The sequence below is a fragment of the Protopterus annectens genome, chromosome 11.part0 (assembly GCF_019279795.1).
Source record: "Protopterus annectens isolate FY-2018-M chromosome 11.part0, PAN1.0, whole genome shotgun sequence".
Classification (NCBI taxonomy): Eukaryota; Metazoa; Chordata; order Ceratodontiformes; family Protopteridae; genus Protopterus; species Protopterus annectens.
The window spans coordinates 310613428-310638576 of record NC_056745.1 but is presented as its reverse complement, the minus strand read 5'-3'; the positions used below and the strand labels follow the sequence as shown (position 1 = coordinate 310638576).

The window sequence follows — 25149 nt, the reverse complement described above, 5'->3', positions numbered from 1 at the left end:
ACTAGGGACTGTCATGTGTAAAGAGGAACAGGTGACTACCCTGTACACTCCAAGAAAGCCATGATTTCTTCATTTCTGAAATATATGTACCAGCAAGATTCTAGCACCAAATCTGTCTCAGTAATATATGTGGTCAAAAATGGCTTTCAAGAAAAGAAAGTATAGTTTAAAATATTTTTGTTAAAATAACATAGCAGGTTTTCAAACATAATCTGTCAGAAAGAAAATATAGCAGTATATTAATATATACAACTTTATTTAAAAAAAATCTGTACTATTTAACATAGTAGTGAAATTATCCATTCTGTCAGCTTTCCACCCTTTAATATGCATCCATTAACGGGGTCAAACACCTTCTCCAGCTTCTTCAGGGAGTTCATGGACAGACTAAATGGAATCTGTTTCATAGAGAAAAAAATGAAAGTACTTAGTACAAGTCCGTATTCACAAAGCTAACTGGATAAAATGTGCAAAATACACTCTATATAATTGATTGCTTATGTGAGTGCAGAATCTACTCATACACATGATATGGAATTATGCAGTCTGCAAATTATTCAGTGAAATAAGCATTCAAAAACATTCAAAATGTATTTATATTTTGGTTACTAGGGTCTCTGGTCAAATGATGGCCACTTTTAGACTCAACACAGGTTACAGTCACAAATTAACAACAAACATCAAAAATCATCAAAAACAGTAAAGAAACAACTAATGAGTAGTTGTCAGTACATAAGCACAGTAAACAATGCATTCAGGGAAATGGTTAATTAGTATCAATAAATAAGAAATATGCCTGTATATTTGCTTTTTCCCACTGGGCATTTCAGAAACATATATGTAACTGGCACATAGTGCAAACACTGAAAGAAAGTATTGCACCAAGAATGTAAACTTGCAGTCCCCGTCTTAAAATGGAATTATCATACTACAGATGAGAAGGAAAACCTACTGGGACTAGGTTATACTCCTGAGGTGTACTTTATTTTTCTAATGTCATGCCCGTGCACACCCATAGTTTATACTGCAAGCTAGCTTGTTAAAAAGCAAAGCTCTATACACATCAGCAAACTCTGCTTTCCAGAGTAATCTGATATGCTTTACATCTCATAAGCAAAAGTGGAAAAAAAATCTCAAAAATGATGTGGCCAGCTCTGACAGAATTGATTAAAAGTATTAGCAAAGAGGACAATACCCTAAGAATACCACCTGTCAGAATGTCCAGCATCTACAGCTTTACAACATGGTGCCTTTGGTATAAGCAGATCAAAGAAGTGGCTACTTACATGGCTAAGATTCAGTATCCGCTCACAAACATAACAGAAGAACAGCTTGATCAAAGAAGAGGGTTGTTTGTCTTTCGGCTTTTTCCCAGTAAGGGGTCACCGCAGCGGAACTCCGGTCTGCTAATGATTGGCAGTAGATTTTTTCACGAAACGCTGAGGTGCCAGCTCGATGCCCAACCTTCAACGAAGGCACGTCCATTTACGCACGCATGTCTTTCAAACGCTACCCAACTGCGGGGAGGACATGCAGATTCCACACAGAAGGCACTCCCAAGCCAAGCCAAGAATCGAATGGGAAAACCTCTTGCTGTGAGGTAACAACACTACCGCCGTACCACCGCTGATCAAAGAAGAGGGTAATATCAGAAAATCACAATGAAACTGCAGACAGGTATTCTGGATATAATACTGGTAAAATGTGCTAGACTGTCTTCATTGCTGCACTTGTCCTCTCTACACTTACCCAAGTCCCAACTCCATAATGTCTCCATCTGATGAGTTCAACTCCCCAGTGCTAATCTCACCAATCACTGTTCAGAAACATATAAAATGGCAGTGCTGAGCAGCAGAACATTCCCGTTTTGAATGCCTAGATTCCTGGATTAAGTGACAGGAGCCATACTAGGAACAGCAGAAGCAACAGCAGCATCAGTACCAGAGCAGCAGTAGCAGCAGCAGCATCAGTACCAGAGCAACAGTAGCAGCAGCAGCAGTACCAGAGCAGCAGCAGTTCCAGAATCAGTACCACAGCAGCAGCAGTACCAGAATCAGTACCACAGCAGCAGCATCAGCATGTACTGGGATTTGTCACTGGAGCTAGTGCATGTAGCATTATGCATCGTTTCCACCAATACCGATGGAGGAGGTACAGGCAGCACATAACATATCACTAGCTCACAGACCAACAGATTGTGGACCTTTTCTTAGTGGGCAGGGATACTCTAAGGGACCTCGATGAACTGTGTCACCTGCAAGCAGACTTGAGGGTGATCTGTGGCATGCCTATTCCTTGGATACAAAGCTTTACCCATTTTAGCAGCAACAACCTTCCAGTGACCTACAGAGGACATGTTAGGAATATCACAGGCATCAGCCACGAGAAGTGTAGACCAGTTCCTTGATTCTGTGCTACAAAATGTGGAGAGCATATCTGGTTTCCCAGAGCATCAGGGGAGAGAGAGCCAACACTATAATGATATTCTGTAACATAGCCTGTTTTCCCTAAGGTCATGGAAGTCATAGGTTGTATTCATGTTGCTATCAAGGGCTGACCTAGCCTGCAGTGCATTAACAGGAAGCACTTTCACTCTCTGAACTGCCAGATGGTCTGTAATGTGGAAAACATAACTTGCAATGTTCCTTTGTGTCTACCAATCAATGCACATTATTTACATATTTCTCTCATGTCCAAACAATGCCAATAGTTCCTGTATGGGGTCACCTGGTTGGCAATGAATTAGACAAGCATAAACGCAAAGATATCATGCAAACAAGAAGCAGGCCACATACAATATATCAGTTCCAAAAGTCACAAAAGACTGAACACTGCTGGAGTCAAACACCTTCTGTTTATTTAAAACACCAAACGCATAAAAGATGAGCGCTTTCGGGCCTCTGCCCTTCATCAGATAAAGCTTCTCACATAGTCCAAACAATTTAAAATACATGTTAACCAATGAAATTCAGTTAAAAATCAATGAAAAACCCGCCTATTTTTAAGGGCGGGTTTCATAGGAATGACTTCATTGAGCCCAGGACTCCTATGTGCCATAAGTTCAACAATCCATTAGGAATGGGGATACGCACAATGCACTATTTAGACACCTGGAAGCCCATCCTTTACATGGTTTTAAATTCAGAGTGATAGTGAATGTGAGATTGAGTAAAAGAGGGGGTGACATTAAACAGCTGACTGAACTAGCTGAATCAAAATGTTTGGACTATGTGAGAAGCTTTATCTGATGAAGGGCAGAGGCCCGAAAGCGCTCATCTTTTATGTGTTTGGTGTTTTAAATAAACAGAAGGTGTTTGACTCCAGCAGTGTTCAGTCTTTTGTGACTTTTGGATTTTTGATTTCACTTCATCTGACTGAACTTTGGTGAGGCACTGAACATTGTTTGTGACAATATATCAGTTGTATGCATCGCTTGTGATGCAGGATATTCTCTAATGTTCTGTTTGATTACCTCTTCCCAGACCATACAGGAAATGGCCTGTTCAGTGTAGTCTAGACACATGCATCAAGATATCTGTTGTATGTTCCTTGGTACACAACATGGTACTGTGCAAACAAAAGGAGCAGCAGTTAAAAATCATGGTAAGAACCTGCAATGCAAGTCAGGAAGAGGAGCATACACTATTAGCAGCAGCAGAACCACACCTGAAGCAGAGGCTAGTACAACAAATTGCAGCATTGACAATGAGGCAGTGTCTAGACTGTAACTATAAGCCATGATACAGGCAGCACAGAATAAAATTATGCTTGCAGTATCACATCCAGGGCATGGCTTGGTTGTACTGTGCATCAGACATCACGAAAAAAGAACAAGAACTAACAAAATCCAAAGTCCAGGCAAGAATTAGCAGAAATCCGAGGTGGAATAAATGATTTAATCCAAAATTACGTTGAAAAATAGACAAGACAGAATAGTAAAATCCATGCCAGAACAACACACAATCCAAGTTAAGCGCTCTTTCACTTTCAATGCAAAGCTTCATCAGAACTTAAACAACACCTGTTTTGAGACCTTTAAATACTTTAGTAATTAAAAAAGATATTTACATAATTATTAAAATTCTCGTGCGGACATGTAATATAAAACTGTATAAAAAAATACACTTATGCATAAATATTACATGAATCGCCTTACAAATTCTTCCTGCTTACAAAATACTAACAAATATAAATCTGTATTAAGCAATAAACAACAACTCACATCCACGTGTTAAACTATCAAAAGGAATTATGTATTATCTAAAAAAAAATAATAAAAAATTATCCTTAATAAGTTTAATCTTAATAAAAGTCAAAGGTGTACTTGCCATGACTCAATAGTTGCACAATTTGAAAATACAAATCAATGGATTCAGGAAAAATCAATGTACAACTGACCATACTCAAAATAATATCTAAACCATTTTAATTGACAGTATTTTGCTGTAAAATATATATATATATATATATATATATATATATACATATATACAAATAAAAATAAAAAGTAAAAAATAAAAAACTACCTAAATATTCCACGACCCTGTTTCAAGTAGTGTCACAACTTGGCTCGCCTTAATATCAAAACACTAGTAATACTAATGTAATCATTTAAGCCAGGTGGCCTCCCAGCATCAGTTTTTAACTGCCAAAACAGTTCTCTAGTCTCGACCCTGGACTCCCAATTACCACCTCTGGGGTCCATAGCCACTTGTTCTAACACAGCAAATTTTATGTTCTTACTGTGACAAACTAAGGAGTGTTTATAAAAGGCATTAGACTCTTTTTCTTTTTTAATTTCATAAAAATTTTCATTTATCCTTTTCCTGAGGGTTCGTGTAGTTTTACCAATATAAAAACTGTTACAACTAACACATATACCAATATAAACTATTCCCTTCATACCAAAGTTATAGTAATTAGAAGCCAAAAATCTAATACCCCTAGAAGGAATATATATTTCCTTTTGCTCTAGAATATATTCACATTGACGGCAAGCACCACATTTAAACATACCCCTTTTAGTTCTATTTGTCACAACCTGAAGGAGACCCTTCCTCTCAAATATGTCCTTTAAGTTCATACCTCTCCTAATGAAGGAAGGTTGTGTAGGAACGTATCTCCCTACTTCTTCATTGACCTTCAATAGTGGCCAATATTTTTTGATAGTTTCTTCTACTTGATTGGATGTAGCCAAAAAAGTGTGAATAAATGCATGATTATAGGAAACTTCTTCTTTATTTTCTAAGACCACCTCAGGCTGACCCAAACCTAATAGTGGAAAAAACTTTCCTTCCCTGTTATCCATCACCTCCTTAACTAAACACTGTAATAGGGACTCCGGATAACTTCTTTCTAAGAACAGAAAACCAAAAAAAACCACTGTATCGCTGTACACCTCCTTGTCTTGGGAAATCCACACACCGCTGCTCTATTGATATTTGCCAACGACTTCAAGCAGTGAATTTGAAACAAATAACCCAAAAGGCGACAAAAAGCTGTGAAAGATTTAATCAAATAAAAATACAGACTCCAAGGTTAAGCGCTTTCACTTGTATAAACACAAGCTTCATCAGAACACAGTAACTGACAAAATCTGATCTTAAATAGCTTTTTTGGTGCCAAAATATTTGAATCTGTCATACGAAATTTCAAAGCATATACACTCCTTGCCTAACCCAAAGATCCTACCATAATTGATTATTATATAACATACAATATAATGAATTGTATACATAATAATAAGCATAATAATGAATAATAAATGATAAATAAAAATATGTAAATAAAATATATATCAAAATGTAAAATAGTCATAGAGAATATGAAAACTTTTATACAATTAATGTATACCTAAATAACACTAATGTTCCTTTGACTCAATACAATACATACCTAAAACTATGTTCAGTTCAAAGACAGCAAAGGTTTAATAGATATGGTATCATTAAGACCAGGTAAAACAGAAGCATCAGTATAAATTTGCCACCAAAGTTCTTTATATGAGAGCAAACCTTTGAAGACTCCCCCTCTTGGGTCGACCTTCAAAGTCTCTACAATACCGAAATTTTAAATTTCGTATGACAGATTCAAATGTTTTGGCACCAAAAAAGCTGTTTAAGATCAGATTTTGTCAGTTACTGTGTTCTGATGAAGCCTGTGTTTATACAAGTGAAAGCGCTTAACCTTGGAGTCTGTATTTTTATTTGATTAAATCTTTCACAGCTTTTTGTCACCTTTTGGGTTATTTGTTTCAAATTCACTGCTTGAGGTCGTTGGCAAATATCAATAGAGCAGCGGTGTGTGGATTTCCCAAGACACGGAGGTATACAGCGATACAGTGGTTTTTTGTTCTTCAGTTTTTCCATTGTTCGCACCACTGATTTTCCTTTCTAAGAACAGGGAACAAATATAATCAACTTCCTGGAGAAATACAGAATTATCACTTGTCATTCTAGATGTCCTAATCAATTGACCTTTCACAATCCCTTTTTTCTGATAATATGGATGTGCACTATCAAAGTGCAAATACATGTTAGAAAAGGTAGATTTCCTGTATACCTTGGACTGAAAACATTGGTTCAAATAATCCTTATAAATGGTGACATCTAAATAATTAATACTAGATTCATTAATTGTGTGGATGAATGTCAAAAACTCAGTACAATTGTTCAGGTAAGTCATAAATTCCACAAATAAGTCTTTAGTGCCCATCCATAATATACAAATATCATCTAGATATCGGGTGTAAAAGGTGATATATTTGTGCCAACAAGTGTTGAACACAAATTTTTGTTCCCAGAAATAGAGCACACAATTAGCATATAAGGGGGCACATGGTGCCCCCATAGCAACTCCTTTCCTTTGTTCATATAAGTCACCATTGAAATAAACAAAATTGTTTTTAAGAATTGTGTCAGTGAAATCCAAAATCAAGTTCATCATGTTACCACTTAAACCAGCTTCGGAACTTAAAATTTCACGAAACCACTCCAAACCAATATTGTGTGGAATACTTGGAAATAACTCTACCACATCAATAGTGGCAAACAAAATGTTAACTTCAAATTTATCCTCAGTAATTCTTCTCAAGAATTCCCAAGAATCTTTAATAATGTGTGGTACAGAATTAATACATTTCTTTAGTTGGGAATCCACAAAAATAGCCAAAGGCTCAGTAATACTCCCTGCCCCCGCTACTTTTGGTCTAAATTTAAGTGTGTCAATTCCTTTATGGACTTTGGGAATTCCGAATATAGCCAGAATTCTCGGATTATCCACTTGTAAAAAATTAAATAGTTTTTCATTAATACTTCCTTGAAGCAAATGGTCAGTCAAATAATATTTTATCTTGGAGTAAGCAATATTTACTTCATTCCGTGATACCACCGTATAACAATCAGAGTCCTGTAAAATGTTATGAATGTAAGTGTCATACTCATCATTGTACATTAAAACTACCCCTCCCCCTTTGTCAGGTTTCATAATTCTAATTTTGTCATTTTTCAAAGTTGTCAATAATTTCTGTTCTTCTTTAGACAAATTATTTTTTAGGAGGGTAGTTATAGTAATTCATGTGTCTCGCTTTCTGCTCAACCATTTCCTCAAAAAGTTTTAAAAAGGAATTGGTAGGTGGATTAAATACACTTCTCCTAGATAAATCATTGTTGTTCAACTGTGCACCCTTAAAATAAATTTGTAAATTTAATTGCCTAATGAATAATTTGATATCAATTAAGGTGTTAACCATAGACCCAACCGTGGTAGGCACAAAGTGAAAACCTTTAGTAAAAAATTTAAAGTAACTGTTGTCAATAACTAATTCTGTGAAGTTGTAAATTGTAAAATTGTCCTTTTTACATATTCTCAAATCAATATAATTCATTTCCAATTCTTGATATACATTACTTGTGTTCTCTAGAAATGGTGAAATAAAATCATAACTGTTTAATAATTCCGTGTTCTCCCTGGATATCTGCCCCCCCTCTCCCCCCCAAATGTCTGTGTGTTCTGGTAAGAATAATTCCTTTGCTTCTTGGCTATTCTCTTGCTTCTCCTCACTGTGTCTTCTCCTAAAGGGAGGTCATATTGCTCAGTATTAGTCTCAGAATGAGCTACCACACCATTTTTTGACTGTGTAAAGTTATTAAATACAGGGTAAGCTCTGCCATTTTTGTAATCATTTAAGTCACGGTCCAGTTTTTTCACCTTCCAAAAAATTACTTTGTCACAATAATTGTCTATCTCAACAAACAAATTATCATATTTTCTTGCATCAAAGTTTCCTTTATGAAACTCAATTTTTTTTTTATGTAAACCATTTGTTTCAGCTAATAATACTTCATTCTGGGATTGATAATCCCTGACCATTAATTTCAACATTTCAATTCCAGTAGTGTTAAATAGGTCAGTAAGTTTATATAATACAGAATTGTGCTTGACATTATTAGGGTATTTAAACAGTCTTAACCCCTTTGGTACTCTTTCAATTAAAATGCATTCATCCAAATAATCAATTTCAAGTTGGTTAGTTTTTAGAACATACAATTTGTCTTTAAATTTATTAAAGGTTTCATCAAAAGTCTCAAAGTCTTTGTTAAAGCTCAACTCATTAAAATTAAAACGTCTGTTTGACCATGTGTCAAAATTGAAATTAACAGTACCTGTGTTCGTTTTACCCCCTTGTAAGGGTACTTCCCTGCTGTTTCCATCTCTTTTTGTGTTTGGTTCGTTGTCACTAACAAAACCACCACGTTTTTTCCATCTTGTTGAACACTACTTTTTGAGTTTGCTTGCCCTTGCCGACTCTCCTGCTGCTCGCGGTAATGTATTTGATTACCAGGTATCTCTAACAGACCTGGTAAAGTGGTTTTAGTAGTTTCCAAAATTTGTGTTAAAAGCACCATAACCTGCTGAAACTCCTGAAATCATGGTAAGAACCTGCAATGCAAGTCAGGAAGAGGAACATACACTATTAGCAGCAGCAGAACCACACCTGAAGCAGAGGCTAGTACAACAAATTGCAGCATTGACAATGAGGCAGTGTCTAGTCTGTAACTATAAGCCATGATGCAGGCAACACAGAATAAAATTATGCTTGCAGTATCACATCCAGACAATGAAGTACAGGGCATGGCTTGGTTGTACTGTGCGTCAGACATCACCATACTCACAGAAGTTAGGGAGTGGGCAGGGCACGCTCATTATTATCACTTTCAGAGGTGGGAGAGGACAAAGGGACAGGTTATTGTAACACTGTAAAATGAGGTAGTATCACAGGAGGTGAACATAGTAGCCATGTAGTCTGAGAAGTTGTAGGGATTCCGGGATTACATCATATAGTGGCAAGGTAATGCTTCTGTCACTGTTAAAGTCATGCTGACACAACATAAATGACACCAATGATCACCATGTTAGTTTGTGGTGTCAGGACTCAGTGCAGTCTGTGGCAAGGAAATGGTAGAACTACAGTACAGGGTTCCTGCACACTAATGGGATATCCCACATGTTAAGGCTAATAAACAGTATGGGCCATGACATGTTTGATGTCCAGGACCAGGGTTACAGGATATGCAACCACAGGCAACAGGGAAGGAGTAGAGTTATAAGACTCTGTGTGTGTGTGTGTGTGTGTGTGTGTGTGTGTGTGTGTGTGTGTGTGTGTGTGTGTGTGTTTGCAGCTTGATGAGGTATCCCTAGTATTTATCCAGGGAAGTAGTGCTGCTCATAATCCCAATAACACCTATGACCAAGGATAGCATGCCATGTGCCCACAGACACTGATGCTGTCTTATCAAAAGCCTGCATAGCTTGACTTGGGAAAGCCTGTGTTCAACCAGCTCACATTCTGAACTTCCCACTGCCACAGACTGCATGGCCTGTGGAGGAGACCAGATGGTAACTGCAGTGTGTTCCAGGGATGCATCTATGAAGACATTTGCCATCAGCAACCTCAGCAAGACTGTGCTTCTTGTCTCTGTACTCTTGGTGCATGTCTTCCTGTAAGTCACTCACCATCTCCACAATGTTGTGGGTAGTGTCCACCTGTCCCTGGATCACCGATCTGCTCATTCATTAGTTAATTCTGAGTATGCTAGGCCTATCAGTCCAGGTGTTGTGGTAGTGCCACTCCCCTGTCTCTCTCTCAATAGTGTATATGCCCAACTCACAGGTAGTGCACATGTCAGATGCTGTGTGGGCTGGGGATGCAGGTAAAGCTTGTATGGGACTCTTGGATATAGAAAGTCTGTCATGCACTAGGATGTCTGTGTACTCAGCCTGTAATGGTGGATGTGGTTGACCTTTTCACCTGTATTGTTGTAGACACTGCCACTGTGTCATCAGACTGTGTCATTTGCATGTTGCCATCATCAGCAGCAGCAACAGCTGCCCTGCTGATATCAGTCCTGTGTTGTCCTGTTGTGTGAGAACTTTCAGCAGCTGAACCTATGAAAGCCTGAACACACAAGACACTGAAGGCAGCCACGCCTCCATAACCCCATGTGACATGCACACTACTATACATGAGAATAAGCTAGCAGCTGCACCTTGTCATATGAGTTACTGCAATTGCAAACTATAGGTGCATGGAAAGAGAGATATACAGCTAGACCTTGGTCAATCCTTTGTTTTTTGATCATGCTATGATGTGTCCTATAATGTGGTATAATGAACATTTCTAGCCTATTACTTCCTCTGCTGACACATGGGTTTCTGGTACCAGATTGGCTCCCACATTCAAGCCTCTCTGATATATGAGGGAGCCACTTCCTCTAGCTTGCAAGTGTCACAAAAACTTCTTAATCTCAGTGTGCTGCTTCTATGTTGGTAATGCACCCCTGTGGTCTACCCATCTATAACAATGTCCAGTGCCTTTTCTTTTGCACAAATTATCATATAAATAACCCTTCATTACACATTATATTGAAAATTATTATGGTCACTTACAGTAAGTATTTTTATCCTACACCATTCCCTGCCAAATCCGATCCCAATAATCATTTCTTGCATTACCCTTGCCAAGGAGGTATATGCCATGTGTATGAGAAGAGCCTGGAGTAGCAATTCATTCTCCTGGCTACTGAACTTTTCAATCTGTTGCCTCCCTTGATTGGCCAGGAAAGTGCTTGGACATCTGAGGCAAAACATGTCAGTCAGTATGTCAGTGTTTGGCATACACATGAATATGACCACAGCCCCCTTACTATACCTGGTTAACGGTTGTAGTTAATGATATACAGAACCTCACCCCCTCCATTTAGGGAGGGCACTCATATCTCTCTCTGCATACAGCTCTGGAACCCCACACCCTCTTGTGGCATGTAATTCCCACAGCTTGATACCCCATCCATAGGCTGATAATACTGTGACATACACATGTCATGGGGTACCAGTTACACATATGCCTCATTCTCCTTGACACTTAACACAGGGTTTGTTGCTGATGAGAAACTTTACCAGGCAGGACTCCTTTCTTCTCTATGAAGACTCAAGCCAGCTCCTCTGGCATGTAGGGATAAATCTCTGACTACAGGCCTAGCAACCCCAATTCAGTTACTGGTCTGGGTGACTTCTGGACTTGGCAGGGGGAGACAGGAAAGAGGTGGGATTGCTGGTTCACCTCTCTTTGGTAAGAAGGAGTGGAGTGTATGACGAGGGTGCATGGTCTCATGGTAGGGTCCCTGCTAGAGACTATAGATTATATGACAGTGCTAGCTCCTAGGAAGCAGGGTAGTATTGGGTTAGATCACTTCCAGAAGTAACTGACACACACTCACTAATGTACACCAAACCCTGAAGCATGTTAAGCATGCACTAAGGATTAGGGCTAAAAATAAGAAACTCCCTGATGGCTGCCTATATGATTGCACTCTCTCTCTCTCTCTCGCTCTCTGTCAGCTTTTGTCTCTCTGGTGAATGGGAAATGAATGGGCCAAATGACTGGAAGAGGAATGATGACTGGTAGATAGCAGGAGAGACAAATGGCAAAAAAAAAAAAAAAACTGTGAAGCTGTATGTGTACAGATCGATATTCATTGATATAGAAGTTGTTTCGTTGTAAGCAGTGTTGTGCAAAATGTTGCCGTTGTGTTGTGCTAACAAGGGAGAGTTAGCATAGTGGTTATGCTAATGAAGCCAAACTGAATCACTCCGTGTGAATTACTGCCAGTGTGCAACTCACTACCCATACATGTCAGCATGAGCTGTGTAAGTTACAGTAAGCACAAAGCATGCAATCTATGTACTTTTGCATAAAATGTGTATGCTTATAGCACCATGGTTCACAAATGTGTCCATGTGCATGGGTCTAACATACTGTTTGTCAAGTGAGCCATAAAGAAAAAGCAGGACTTATGCATGATGTGCCAGGTAGAGCAGAATTTTCATGTTCTTCTTGTACAATGACGTTAATGAGTGTCTGTTGGTTCAGTGAAATGGTCCTTTGAAGAATGTGGACATCTGTTATGAACTATTCTATGTGTTTAGTGATGTTACTGGCATCACCTGTACTGGATGCAGTGACATCATTATTATAATAACTTGCAGTAGTGCCACCATAATATGCTCTGACTGTGGGAGGCAGCCTTTCAGGAGATTAAGCCTGAGATGTAAGCATTTATTTTTTGGCTACTAACAATAGCTTGTAATTTGTACAGTGTGGTACATGTATGCTTAGCATTATGGGCTTTATTCTGCAGCTGCATAGGAGCACTGGCTGAACATAAAGGCAAAAAGAAGCTGCTCTCCTGCTACTGGGGTGTGTTAGACATTTATGCCAATCCTCTGCACAACTGCAATTATGTTTGTAATATACATGTGTGATAAATGTTCCCATCGTGTCTTCCTTCTACAACTTCAGTTGTGGAAGAGAAGGAGAGGTCACAGTCACCTTGGTCTTTACCAGTCTGCCTTTGGTGCTTGGTATTCAGTGGCTGTCAGGTATACTTCTCAGCAGGGAAATGATTATCAACTTTTTAGAAGACATGGAATAGTTACTGGTACTCTCTGTACCTACCTCTAAGGAGTGGGTGAAAGCTCCTCTCCTGAATGTGAAATGGAGGAGTCCCCAGTTGTTTCCCAGATGTTCATCGTGTTTCACTGCTGCAGTCATTACACTTGGGTTATCCTGCCGTCAGGTGGTCCTGCAGTCGGCCAGAGTTCCAAAGTTTTGGTCCGGCGTCGGTTGCTGTCGCTTTTTCCCTGACGTCAGTGCACCAGGGGTATATAAGATGCAGCCGACTCCATTTTCTTCAGTCTTTCTTGCCGTGCGGTGCCCGAAGCAAAAGCAGTTCGCAAGTGCCAGTCGGCCGACTCCTGAGATTTTCAATTCAAATTTCAGAACTGAAGTCTTCATAAAGCTAAGTACCCCATTGGGGGAAACTTTTTCTTGCCTCAGACCGATGTCAGTAAAAGTTAATAATTGTATTTCTTGTGGGAAGCAAATACCTCATAAGGATTTTCATTCTTACTGTATTCCATGCCTAGGCCCAGACCACAACGTCACTAGTTGTCGGTTTTGTGCTAGATTTAACAAGCGCACTATTAAACGTTGGTTTGACTTTGCTCGCCATTACTTTGGCTGAAGGTTTAATTATACAATGCCATCAGAACAACCGATGACCGGAATACACAAAAAATGCAAAGACAAGGATAAAGACAGGCACCCGAGGCCCAAAACTGACAATGAAGCCTCTTCTAGGCCAGTCGCTGGTTTGCTAGTTCAAAGTGAGGCGCTTTCGCAGCCCCTGACACCCGCTACCTTAGAGCCACAGGCCGTCTCCGACTCCCACGTGGAGATGTCTAGGCCTCTGGAAACTCAAGGTACTGGGCCTACAGAAACTAACCCCTCAGATGGGTCCAGAGCCGCTGAGCAGGCATCGGCTTCTGAGGGTGTTTTCAGACCTTCACAGCTTACCATCAAAACTACAGCCAAGTCTAAAACTCCATTAAAGGCAAAGAAGCAAGTACAGCATTCACCTGGACTGGCCTCCATGCCTAAAAAACAGATGCTCAAAATGGCCGAAGACTTAATTACTCTGATCAGGGGTTCCCATTCCCCTCCTGATAAAAGGCCTAGGCAGGATACAGACTATGATTCCTCTGACCAGGTTTCCATTTCTTCTGATTCCTCTTCAGACCAGGGATACTCTTTATCCCCCTATGAGGACTCTGATGCTGAAGAGTCAATTCCTTCAGCCTCTCCTCCTGAGGATTACTCTTTTGGGGAAACTTTACATACCATGAGGGAGCATTTCCATTGGGAGGGCCAGGATTACTCAGAATCCAAGAAAAGGCTCAGAGACTTTCTTTTATTGCCTCAGCACAGGCCCCTTGCTATTCCGCCAGTGTTAGATATTGTGGATGATGTGTTCTCTGAATAGAGTCTAAATCCTGATTCTTTGCCCCCTGCTCCAGTCAAGGCAGACAGGTACTACAGAGTCACTGACTCTCACAAATTTCTTTATAAAAACCCTGTTGCTGACCCTGAAACTATTTCCCAGGGTCCCAAGGGGTGAAGGCTTCTACAGCTAAAAATCCAGTTCCCTCTGACAGGGATTCTAGAGCATTAGACAGATGGAGAAGAAAGTTTACACTTCTGCAACTTTAGCAGTGAGGGCTTTAAATTGCCAGTTTCACATGCTTAAATACCAACAATATTTAATGTCGCTGTTAAAACAGAAAATGCTTACAAGTTCAGAACATCCTGACTATAAGGAAATGCAGGATTTATTGCATGCAGCTGAACAAGTGGGAAAACATACTCTGCAATGTGGTTTTGATTCATTAAGAGGCTTCTTTTAGAGCAGCAGTTACAGGATCTGTGATTCGAAGGCATGCTTGGTTAAAAGAAAAAGGTTTACCTGATCATGTTAAGGCAAAATTATTGGATGCTCCTTTACAGCAGGATATTTTATTTGGTGTTAAGGCAGAAGAGGTATTAAAGAAAATGGAGGATAAGGCAAAATCTATGCAAACAGTGAAGGATTTCTTACAGGTACAGCCACCTCGATTTAGCAGAAATTGGCCCTCAAAAAATTGGTCCTTTCCAGTGTCAGACAGACCACAAAGAGGCAGATACAGACGCCCAAGAGGCAGATCTCAGCCCCAAGGCTCTTACAGACCATGACAGTGGGGTGCTTCAACCCCAAAAGGAGGGGAAGATGAGTTATAACCTTATAGGAAACAGTCCCAATGACTTCCCCCTTCAAATGCCAAGCACTTACCTTTTGGCAGCTCCCTTAGGGGAAAAACTAGCACTTTTTTCACAAAATTGGCATATAATCACCCAAGACAAATGGGTTCTGAATATTGTGTCTCAAGGGTACAGGTTCCACTTTCACACTGTACCAAGGCTAAAAGGAATGCCAGACCTGCCACAAAATCAATGGGCAGAGGCACAAAAACAAATTACAGCCCTCATGGACATGAGAGCTATTCAAAAAGTGCCACAACAGGAACAAGGACAAGGATTTTATTCAAGACTTTTTCTGGTCCCCAGAAAGGACAAAGCCTGGAGACCCATACTGGACCTTTCTACTCTAAATACTTACCTGGATGTTCCAAAATTCAAAATGTTGACACTTCAGCAGCTTCTTCCCATGCTGGGCAAGAAGGCTTGGCTTGTCACTTTGGACCTCAAAGAGGCATACTTGCATGTCCCTATCAGACAAAATTGCAGAAGATACCTCAGATTCATAGCTGGTTCAATGCATTACCAATTCTCTGCACTGCCCTTTGGCTTATCTACTGTGCCCAGGGTCTTCACAAAATACCTGGCATCAGTAATTGCATTTTGCAGACAAAAAGGAATTCAAATATATCCATACTTGGATGACTGCCTTATTCAAGCAGAGAGCAAGGGCATTCTTCTAAAGCATCTGGCGTTTGTAAAAAGATTGCTAATTTGCCTAGGGTACACAGTAAATGAAAAGAAGTCAAAACTAGTACCCTCACAAGAGGTAATATTCCTGGGTGCCAGTTTAAATACAACGGCCCAGATGGCTTATCTCGCGCCAGACAAGCAAGGACAACTGACTCAGTACTTTCAATTGATGGCAACAAAAACCCAACTCCCTGCAAGAAAAATTCTGCAGGCCTTGGGGTTGATGGTATCCTACATACTACTAATACCATATGCCAGACTGCATATGAGGAAATTACAATGGTACCTAAAAAGTGTTTGGACTCAACACTGTCACAGTTTGGAAGCAGTAATACCACTTATTCCTTGCCTACAACAGGAGTTTCGATTGTGGGCACAGGCATGTCACCTCAACAAGGGACAGCCTTTCACTCTACCCAAAGCCAGGCAGACACTAACAACAGATGCTTCGGATTATGCCTGGGGAGCACACATGGCAGGAAAATGTATTCAGGGCAAGTGGGCCGCAGACCAAATGCATCTTCACATCAATCAAAAAGAGATGCTAGCTGTTCAAAATGCCCTAACAGCTTTCCAGGACCTTGTGCATCCAGGACAACTATTACTAAAGACAGACAACACCACAGTTGTGTGGTACATAAACAAGCAAGGGGGCACTCATTCTTATCCCCTCTGCAGACAAGCCATGACCTTGTGGAACACAGCTCTAGCCTATCAAGTTCATCTGCAAGCACAATTCCTGCCAGGAAAGAAAAATACTCTGACAGATGACTTAAGCAGAAACATCATGGATCCTCACGAGTGGAAATTAAATCCACAAGTATTCAGCATGATAACACAAAAATGTGTGAGCCCAGACATAGATCTAGTTGCCTCCCCAATGAATTGCCAACTACAGAAATTCTGCACAAGGACTTACCACACACAAGCATGGAAAGTGGCTGCTCTCTCGTTCAGCTGGAAAAGCCTAAAAGTTTATGCCTTCCCACCACTGCCTCTTCTTTCAAAGGTACTCCTAAAAGCCAGACAAGAAAAGCCAAAAATGATCCTGATTGCCCCAGACTGGCCACGCCAGCACTGGTACCCAATCTTAAAGAACTTAGCTCAAGGACCACCATGGATTTTGCCTCAAACTCCGCATCTTCTGACTCAACAAAACAATCAGATCCTGCACAGCCAGCTCAAAACCTTAAACCTGGCTGCATGGCAGATTCCTTAGTCAAGCTGACAACACCTCTCTCTAAAGCTGTTATGGATGTCATTTTGGAGGCCAGGAGGCCTAGCACTAGGAAATCCTATTCAGAAAAGTGGAAGAGATTCTGTGCCTGGAACCAGGCTCAAAGCTTTGACCCTCTTGTCCCAAATATTCCTCAGATATTACAATACTTAACTGAGATGCTGGACAAAGGCCTATCCTTTTCATCCATGAAGATCCACGCCTCTGCCATCTCGGCTCATTACAACACAGATCCTCCTATTTTCTCTCATCCATTGCTAAAACAGTACCTCAGAGGGGCTAAAAACATAAGACCGCCCCGGAGAGCATCAACACCAACTTGGGACCTCAATTTTGTCTTGGAAAAACTAACTTTACCTCCTTTTGAGCCAGCCAATTCAGCAGAATTAAAATATGTGTCATGGAAAACTGCTCTGCTTCTGGCAATAACCTCAGCACGAAGAGTCTCAGAGTTACAGGCACTAATGGCAGTGGAGCCTTTCATCATTTTTCACCAAGACAGGGTTTCTTTAAGAACAAACCCTTCATTTATGCCAAAGGTGGTATCCAGTGTGGCTCTTAACCAAACTATTCACTTGCGAACTTTTTATCCAAATCCCCAGAATAAAGGGGAGAGACTTATGCATTCATTGGACATACACAGACAGTTACGATTCTACTTGGACAAAGCAAAAGCTTTCAGGAAAACTGAGCAATTGTTTGTAGCATATGCTGCAGGATCACAGGGAAAGGCTATTTCAAAACAGACCATTTCAAAGTCGATAGGACACTGTATCCGTTTCTGCTACACACAGCATGGCAAAACTGTACCTAGTAACATTAGGCCACATTCCACCAGGGCAACAGCCACTTCAACTGCCTACCTTAGAGGAGTACCTACCAAAGATATATTGGAAGCTACAACTTGGAGTTCAGTACACACATTTACCAAACATTATCATTTGCCTCTTTATTCTAAATCAAAAGCTGGCTTTGCCACTGCAGTGCTGCAGGGCCTCATAGCCACCCCAAATCCTCTATAGAACCAACTACCCTACCTCAGCTTTGGGATTCAACCCAAGTGTAATGACTGCAGCAGTGAAACACGATGAATATAGTACAGTTTTGTACCTACCATAAATGTAGATGTTCGAGTGTATTCACTGCTGCAGTCCAGGTTACCCTCCCTCCATCCCCTGTTTCTTAGCTGGGACTTAATCACTTATACCTTTCTACCCTATACTACTATGTGGTGTATTTGCTGGTAACAAGTTTTTGGTTTTATTTTTTATGTATGTTTTATTAGCAATATGTATCGCCTATCTATTTGGGGGCACCTGACATTTAGGGCAAGAAAAACTGAATAAAATGGCGTTGGCTGCATCTTATATACCCCTGGCGCACTGCCGTCAGGGAAGAAGTGACAGCAACCAACGCCAGACCAAGACGGCTGACTGCGGGACCGCCTGACGGCAGGATAACCCAAGTGTAATGACTGCAGCAGTGAATACACTCGAACATCTACATTTATGGTAGGTACAAAACTGTACTTTTCAGCTGCAGTGGAAGGTAATTGCATAGGTGCACCGGCAACTGGAAGCCCACCTCAGCAATGTGGAATGCATTCTGACAAGACTAGTGGAGTTGAGCAACTGGCAGGTCCCATTCTCTTAACCTACAGAGAAGCAACTGGATCATGACATCAGCCACCCAGGTCATTGATGCCTGGGTTTGTTGCCCTCTGGGCCAGCCTGATATCCAACCATGCTAGGAGCCTACCCTATCCTCCTTACCAGTATGTTTCCTCCTTTATGTATCGTTCTGCATTCCTTGTTTATCATCCAGCTCTCCTCATTAACAACTGTCCTCCACCTGGATGTATGTGCCCATCCACTGTCCTTCCCACCTTTTGAGTGTATATTATTCATGACTTTCTGTTTTCCATGCTTGTATGTCTGCTACTCCTACCTGTTCTTCTCCCTTCGGTCCATTCACAGCCATCCCACAATATCGTCCTCAAATATCTATCTTTTGTGGAAATTACAAAGTAGGCTTTAGTTCTTACAAAAAAACCCTCCTTCTCCCCCTACCATTCATGCTTTATGGTTACCCTTCTGCGTTTACCTCTGCTTGCTATTCTCTCCTTTCATGCTTCCTTATCTACCCAGTTTGTTTTCTGAACCACTGTGGTGTACAGCCCCACAGTGGTCTTTCTTATGACTACTGCATTCAGTTGCTTGGATGCTAGCTGCAGCTATACATGACTTAATTGCATGTGTGTGTGAGGACACCTTAGCTCAGTTGCTCTAGCCTGCTTTAGTTGTGAATGTAAGGAAGTCCTTTTTTGCACAGATTATATCTAAAGATTTGATATACGCATCCAGTGATGTAATCATTCCACTGTACTTGGCATTCATCAGGCTGATCACTGAATATAATGCCCCATTTGGTATGTACCTGTCCAAACACTTGTCACAACTGGAGCAACCATAATGCTTTTTCATTAAAAAAAATAAAGGGCCTAAATCACAATCTCAAAACCTTACCCTCTTCTCAGTATCATACAGGGTATGAAGAGATGACCTCACGTACAGAAGCATAACAGACCCTATCCTGTCAGACCTATTACACATTCACAAGTATAATGGGAGCATGAACACCTGATCACAGGATCTCAGTCTCATTTGCAACATAAACAACATGTTGTAGGGATAGATATTTATCATTGGGAATACACCTTCTTTGAAACCATCTTCCATTCCACAGAAATAAAAATATTTTTCTTACTAAACTCAAATGTAATTTGGATGAATGGATGAGAAACTACAAATTCACCCCCAGTTTAACAACCATGACTCTCATGGATGGGGAGTACAAGTAAATGACTGTCTCTGGGTAATTCATATGAAAAATCTCTCTCCAGCTTTTCCTGTTAGGGGGTAGCCACAGGGGAACAGCAGTCCGCAGAATGATTGGCAGTGGAGTTTTATGGTGTTGAGTTGCTAGCCTGGCTCCCAAACTTCCACCAAAGGCACACACATGATACACTCACACCTAGGGCCAATTTAGAGTGTCCAATCCACCTGCAGCATGTCTTTGCAATGTGAGAGGAAACCAGAGCACCCAGAGGAAACCCACATAACCACAGGGAGGACATGCAAACTCCACATAGAAGGCACCCCAGCCAAGAATCAAACTGGAGAGCCTCTTGCTATGAGGTAATAATTCATAATAAAAATAAAAGGGCTACAAAAGACACCATGGGAATGTAAAACTTGGCTTCTTAAGATCCTCACTTATCAATAGCCTTGTGAGTACATATGAGCCTGTGTATAGCATCATAGTGCTGTTCATCTCATTACTGCTGCAACTCTGTTTTTTTGTGTAGTCCTTTGGTATGCAGGAGCTATCCCCCGCCTACTACATCAAAGATTAGATGTTAAGTTGTCTATCTCGCCTTCATTCTTGCTGGTTGGTTCGGAGCCGATCCTCGGCTCCGACTCGGCCATCTTCAAAAGCTCAAGAGCTGCTTACTGGCTCGAGGCCCCCTCCTATATCCCATGATGCCTGGCGCTAGATACCCAGATCTCATTTGCCGCTTCTGCTACGAGGTTGCGTTTACTGGCTCAGGTCGTAAATTTCACTTTGTTCTTATATTTAGGACTTTTTTGTACTTTGTTAGGTATACTTTTATTGTTATAACTCAGAGTAGATTCTATAGCAGTTTGTTAGTGTTTATCCCCCCTTCAAAACTTGTTTTCTCCTTAGAGAGTTTTTCCTTTCCCTCCCCCACCCCCGTTTACCTTTCAAAGTAAGCCATTTTAGTTAGAGGCTTATCATTGTTTTATTTTTAAGGTAGACAAAAGTTTTCTTTTTAGTAAATTGTGGTAGCTTGTAGGTCTTATATTATTACAGTGTGTGTGTGTGCTGTTAGGGTGTGGTAACTTGTGTGAATTGTGTGTATTTTTTTTCAGTTACCTACTCTCCACTCTACTTGTTATTTGTATTTGATTTTCCTTTACAGGAATGTCTAAAGACACAAAAGTGTCGGGATTCAAGAAGTGTAACTCATGCTGTCAGAAAATGTCTCTGACAGATGGTCACACTTCTTGTGTCTACTGCTTGGGCTCCCTACACCTGCAGGACTCTTGCTCGGTCTGTCACGCCTTTAGTCCAAGAGTCCTGCAGGAGCATAGGAATAAGCTTATCCTGAGGGGTTTGCTTAAACCTGAAGGATCACCGGCCAAGACTCAGTCAGTGAAACCTTCTAGGCCATCGAAGCCGTCGTCTCCCAGCTCGGAGCCATCACCGGGTATGGCTTCTGCTTCAACTTTGGTTCTGGCTGGAACCGAAGTACCTATCTCTCAGTCGGCTCCGACTCTTCCGTCGGAACCATCAGGGAGTCGGAAACGCTGCAGGTCACCATCATTGGAGTCGATACACTCGGCTCCAGGGTCACCCTTATTGCAATCTGAGCGGAGTCATCGATCCCACTTTTCTTGGTCGTCTAGGCTATCTGACCATGATTTGGAGAGAGTGGTGAGCAGGCTTTTAAAGTCGCAGGCCCTGGCAAAAATGCTATCCAGCCCCCCTCACCAGTGTTCGGCTCTACCTGTTTCTCCAATAGTTCCTCCTTCGACTCATCCCTTGAGTTTGGAGCCGGAGCATGCTGTGGCTGGAACCGTGGGTCCGTCGGCACCGATACCTCCCCTTTTGGTGCCGTGGTCGGCTCCGATCTCTTCCATGGTGCCGTCCTTGGAGGGATCTGGGTGCCGGGACTCCCTCGTTGGCTCCAAGGGGGTGAGTGGCATCGGACCCTTGTCTGACCCCGTTCTCCCTCTCTGAGCTTCGGCGCAGGTGAGTTCGGCTCCTACATCGGCTTCGGAGCCGTCTCTCTTGGTGCCGGCAAGGATTCCGGTCTCCTCGGAGCCTTCTATGGCATCGAGAAGGGGCACCTTCGAGGTCATGAGGAGTGTGCTGGCATCTGAGTCAGCCTCACGGTCGGCCTCATCGGCTCCTCCCCCCATGGTGCCTGCTCCAGCCTCTGCCCCTCCTCCAGACCCCAAGCATGGGAAACAAGCGCTCCAGGGCACCCCATTGGGTGTATCTTCCCCGACCTCCCCTGTTCATTCAGAGGAGCCCCCTCGAAAGAGAAAATGCAAGAGGAAGCATGTTGACTCCCCTGAGTCTGTCACTTCAGATACCGATTTGGAGGAGTCGGAAAGGTCCCCGAGATCCCCCTTTGAGGACATCTCCTTCTCAGACATCCTTGAAATCCTTAGGCAGAGGGGGAACTGGACTACCCTTAACCCTTCCGAGGATAAGTCAGTATTTCTGGATGCATTTGGTTCCCGACCCTCCACCTCCTGGGTGTTTCCGCCTTTCGATCCACTGATGTCGGTGGTGGCTCGAAAGGCGTGGTCAGCTCCAGACACAATGGAACCAGCTCCCCGTAGGCCCACAAAATTCATCACCGCCCCTCAGGACAAGCAATTTCTGACCACGGGTGTTCCCGTTGATGCCATGGTGGTAGCAGCGGCCACTAAAAAGGAGTTGGCTGCAACTTATTCATCTGTCCATCCCCCTAATAAGGAATCTAGGACGATGGACAGATATGGGAAGCAGATGTTTTCCTTAGCAACCTTTTCCATGAGGTCTCTGAACTATTTGTGTCATTTTACCCACCTTCAAAGGGATCTCCTTAAAGAGTTAGGAGATACTCTTCAAGATCCATCAGCTGCGGGGCTTCAGGCTAAGATTGCCTCCCAGCTGGCGACTCTAAATTCTGTAGTAAACTCCTCCATGCGGCTCATCTCTTATGCAGCCGATGGAGTGAGTAGGGCTGCAGGCACAGGTGTGACTTTGAGGAGACACGCTTGGATGCGGTTATGCAACTTTGCGGAGCCCTTTAAGGTGTCTTTCACCAACACTCCTTTTGATGGTTCTGCTCTGTTTGGACCACAGGTGAAGGATACCCTTACCAGGTGTGAGTAGGAAGGCAAGACTCTCTCTGCCGTTGGAGTCCATTTTTCCACTCCTTCAAGACCGTATCCCAGTGGCCACTAAAAAGGAGTTGGCTGAAACTTCTTCATCTGTCCATCCCCCTAATAAGGAATCTAGGACGATGGACAGATATGGGAAGCGGATGTTTTCCTCAGTGACCTTTTCCATGAGGTCTCTGAACTATTTGTGTCATTTTACCTGCCTTCAAAGGGATCTTCTTAAAGAGTTAAGAGATACTCTTCAAGCTTCATCAGCTGCGGGGACTCAGGCTAAGATTGCCTACCAGCTGGCAACTCTAAATTCTGTAGTAAACTCCTCCATGCGGCTCATCTCTTATGCAGCTAATGGAGCGAGTAGGGCCGCAGGCACAGGTGTGACTTTGAGGAGACACGCTTGGATGCGGTTATGCAACTTTGCGGAACACTTTAAGGCATCTTTCACCAACACCCCCTTTGATGGTTCTGCTCTGTTTGGACCATAGGTGAAGGATACCCTTACCAGGTGTGAGCAGGAAGGCAAGACTCTCTCTGCCGTTGGAGTCTGTTTTTCCACTCCTTCAAGACCATATCCCAAGGGTCAGAAGAGTGGGAAGATGTGGTTCCGGAAATCCCAGGGAGCCGTTCCTGACACACGTGGGGAGTTCCCCTCCAGGGGCAGAGGAGGGAACAACAACAGACGCTGCCCTAGTGGCAGGGGGGTCCACAAAATCAGGGCCAAAGAGAATCATTCTCTGACAAGCCCTTCCAGCATTCCTGAAGTGCTGCTCGGCGGCTGCTTCGGAGGCAGTCGGGGGAAGATTATCGCTGTACCCAGAAGCCTGGCAAAGTATAACAAAAGACAAATGGGTACTTTCTATCATATCCAAAGGCTACAAAATCCCCTTCTTTCGCACTCCCTACATTCCCAACAAATCCCTTCCAGATGTTCCACCCAATCTAAGGGATCAAGCAGTTCAAGAAATTTCAAAACTGCTAAGAAAAAGAGCCATCCAGTCAGTCCCAGCAGACCAACAAGGATCCGGAATTTACTCAAGGTTCTTTTTGGTACCAAAAAAACCAGGGGATTGGAGACCCGTTCTGGATCTCAGCAGACTAAACAGGTCTGTTCAAAGAATGAAGTTCCAGATGGTCACACTACAGTCCATTTTACCCTTTCTGGGTCAGGACAATTGGATGTGCTCCATAGATCTTCAGGATGCGTACTACCATATCAAAATGCACAGATGCTCCAGAAGATTCTTCCGCTTCCAGCTGGGAGCCAGTCATTATCAGTTCAGAGCGCTGCCCTTTGGTCTCACCAAATGCTTGGCAGTAGTCACCGCTCACTTGAGACAGCAAGGATTCCAGGTGTTTCCATATTTAGACGACTGGCTCCTTACTGCAACCACCAGGCATCACCTGCTGCTAGCCAGAGATTACACCATCCAAACATGCTCCACTCTAAGCGTCACAATAAATTTTGAAAAGTCTACATTGTCGCCTTGTCAATCTATCACCTTTATAGGTGCAAACTTAAACACAAAGGACATGTCAGCGACTCTACCAGTAGACAGAGTGTTAGCCATTCGACGACATGTGCAGGTCTTATTAGGATGCAAAAAGATTCAGGCCAGATTTGTCCTAAAAACATTGGTTCCCATGGCAGCGGCTATAATACTAGTCCTCCTTGCACGCTTTCATATGAGGATTCTTCAGTGGATGCTGTTCACACAATGGTCTTTCCAGCAACTCCCGATGTCTCACAGGATAATGATCACACAGTCATGCAAAAAACAACTTGTTTGGTGGATGGTTTCCCCATCATTACACCAGGGCAGACCATTCGTTCTTCCTCCCCCAGTAGCTACGGTGACCACGGACGCCTCCCTGATCGGGTGGGGGAGCATTATAAGGGCAGAACAGTAAAAGGCACCTGGCTGCCTCATGAGTACCATCTGCATATCAATGTCTTGGAGATGAGAGCCGTGCTTTTAGCGTTGCAAGCTCTTCAGAACTCTCTTCCCACCGGGACCATTGCAATTCAAACAGACAATATGTCAGTGGTATGG

At 42.2% G+C, this 25149-nt stretch overlaps 1 protein-coding gene across 1 annotated transcript in view; it reads right to left on the bottom strand.

The window, feature by feature from the left end:
* Positions 1-239: 239 nt before the first annotated feature.
* LOC122814939 (cilia- and flagella-associated protein 54-like) overlaps positions 240-25149 on the bottom strand; it is a 437893-nt gene continuing 412983 nt past the window's right edge. Inside the window, exon 10 of the mRNA XM_044087199.1 lies at positions 240-398. Within this exon, the coding sequence (XP_043943134.1) occupies positions 279-398 (120 nt within the window). The 3' untranslated portion in view covers positions 240-278. The remainder of the gene's footprint in view (positions 399-25149) is intronic.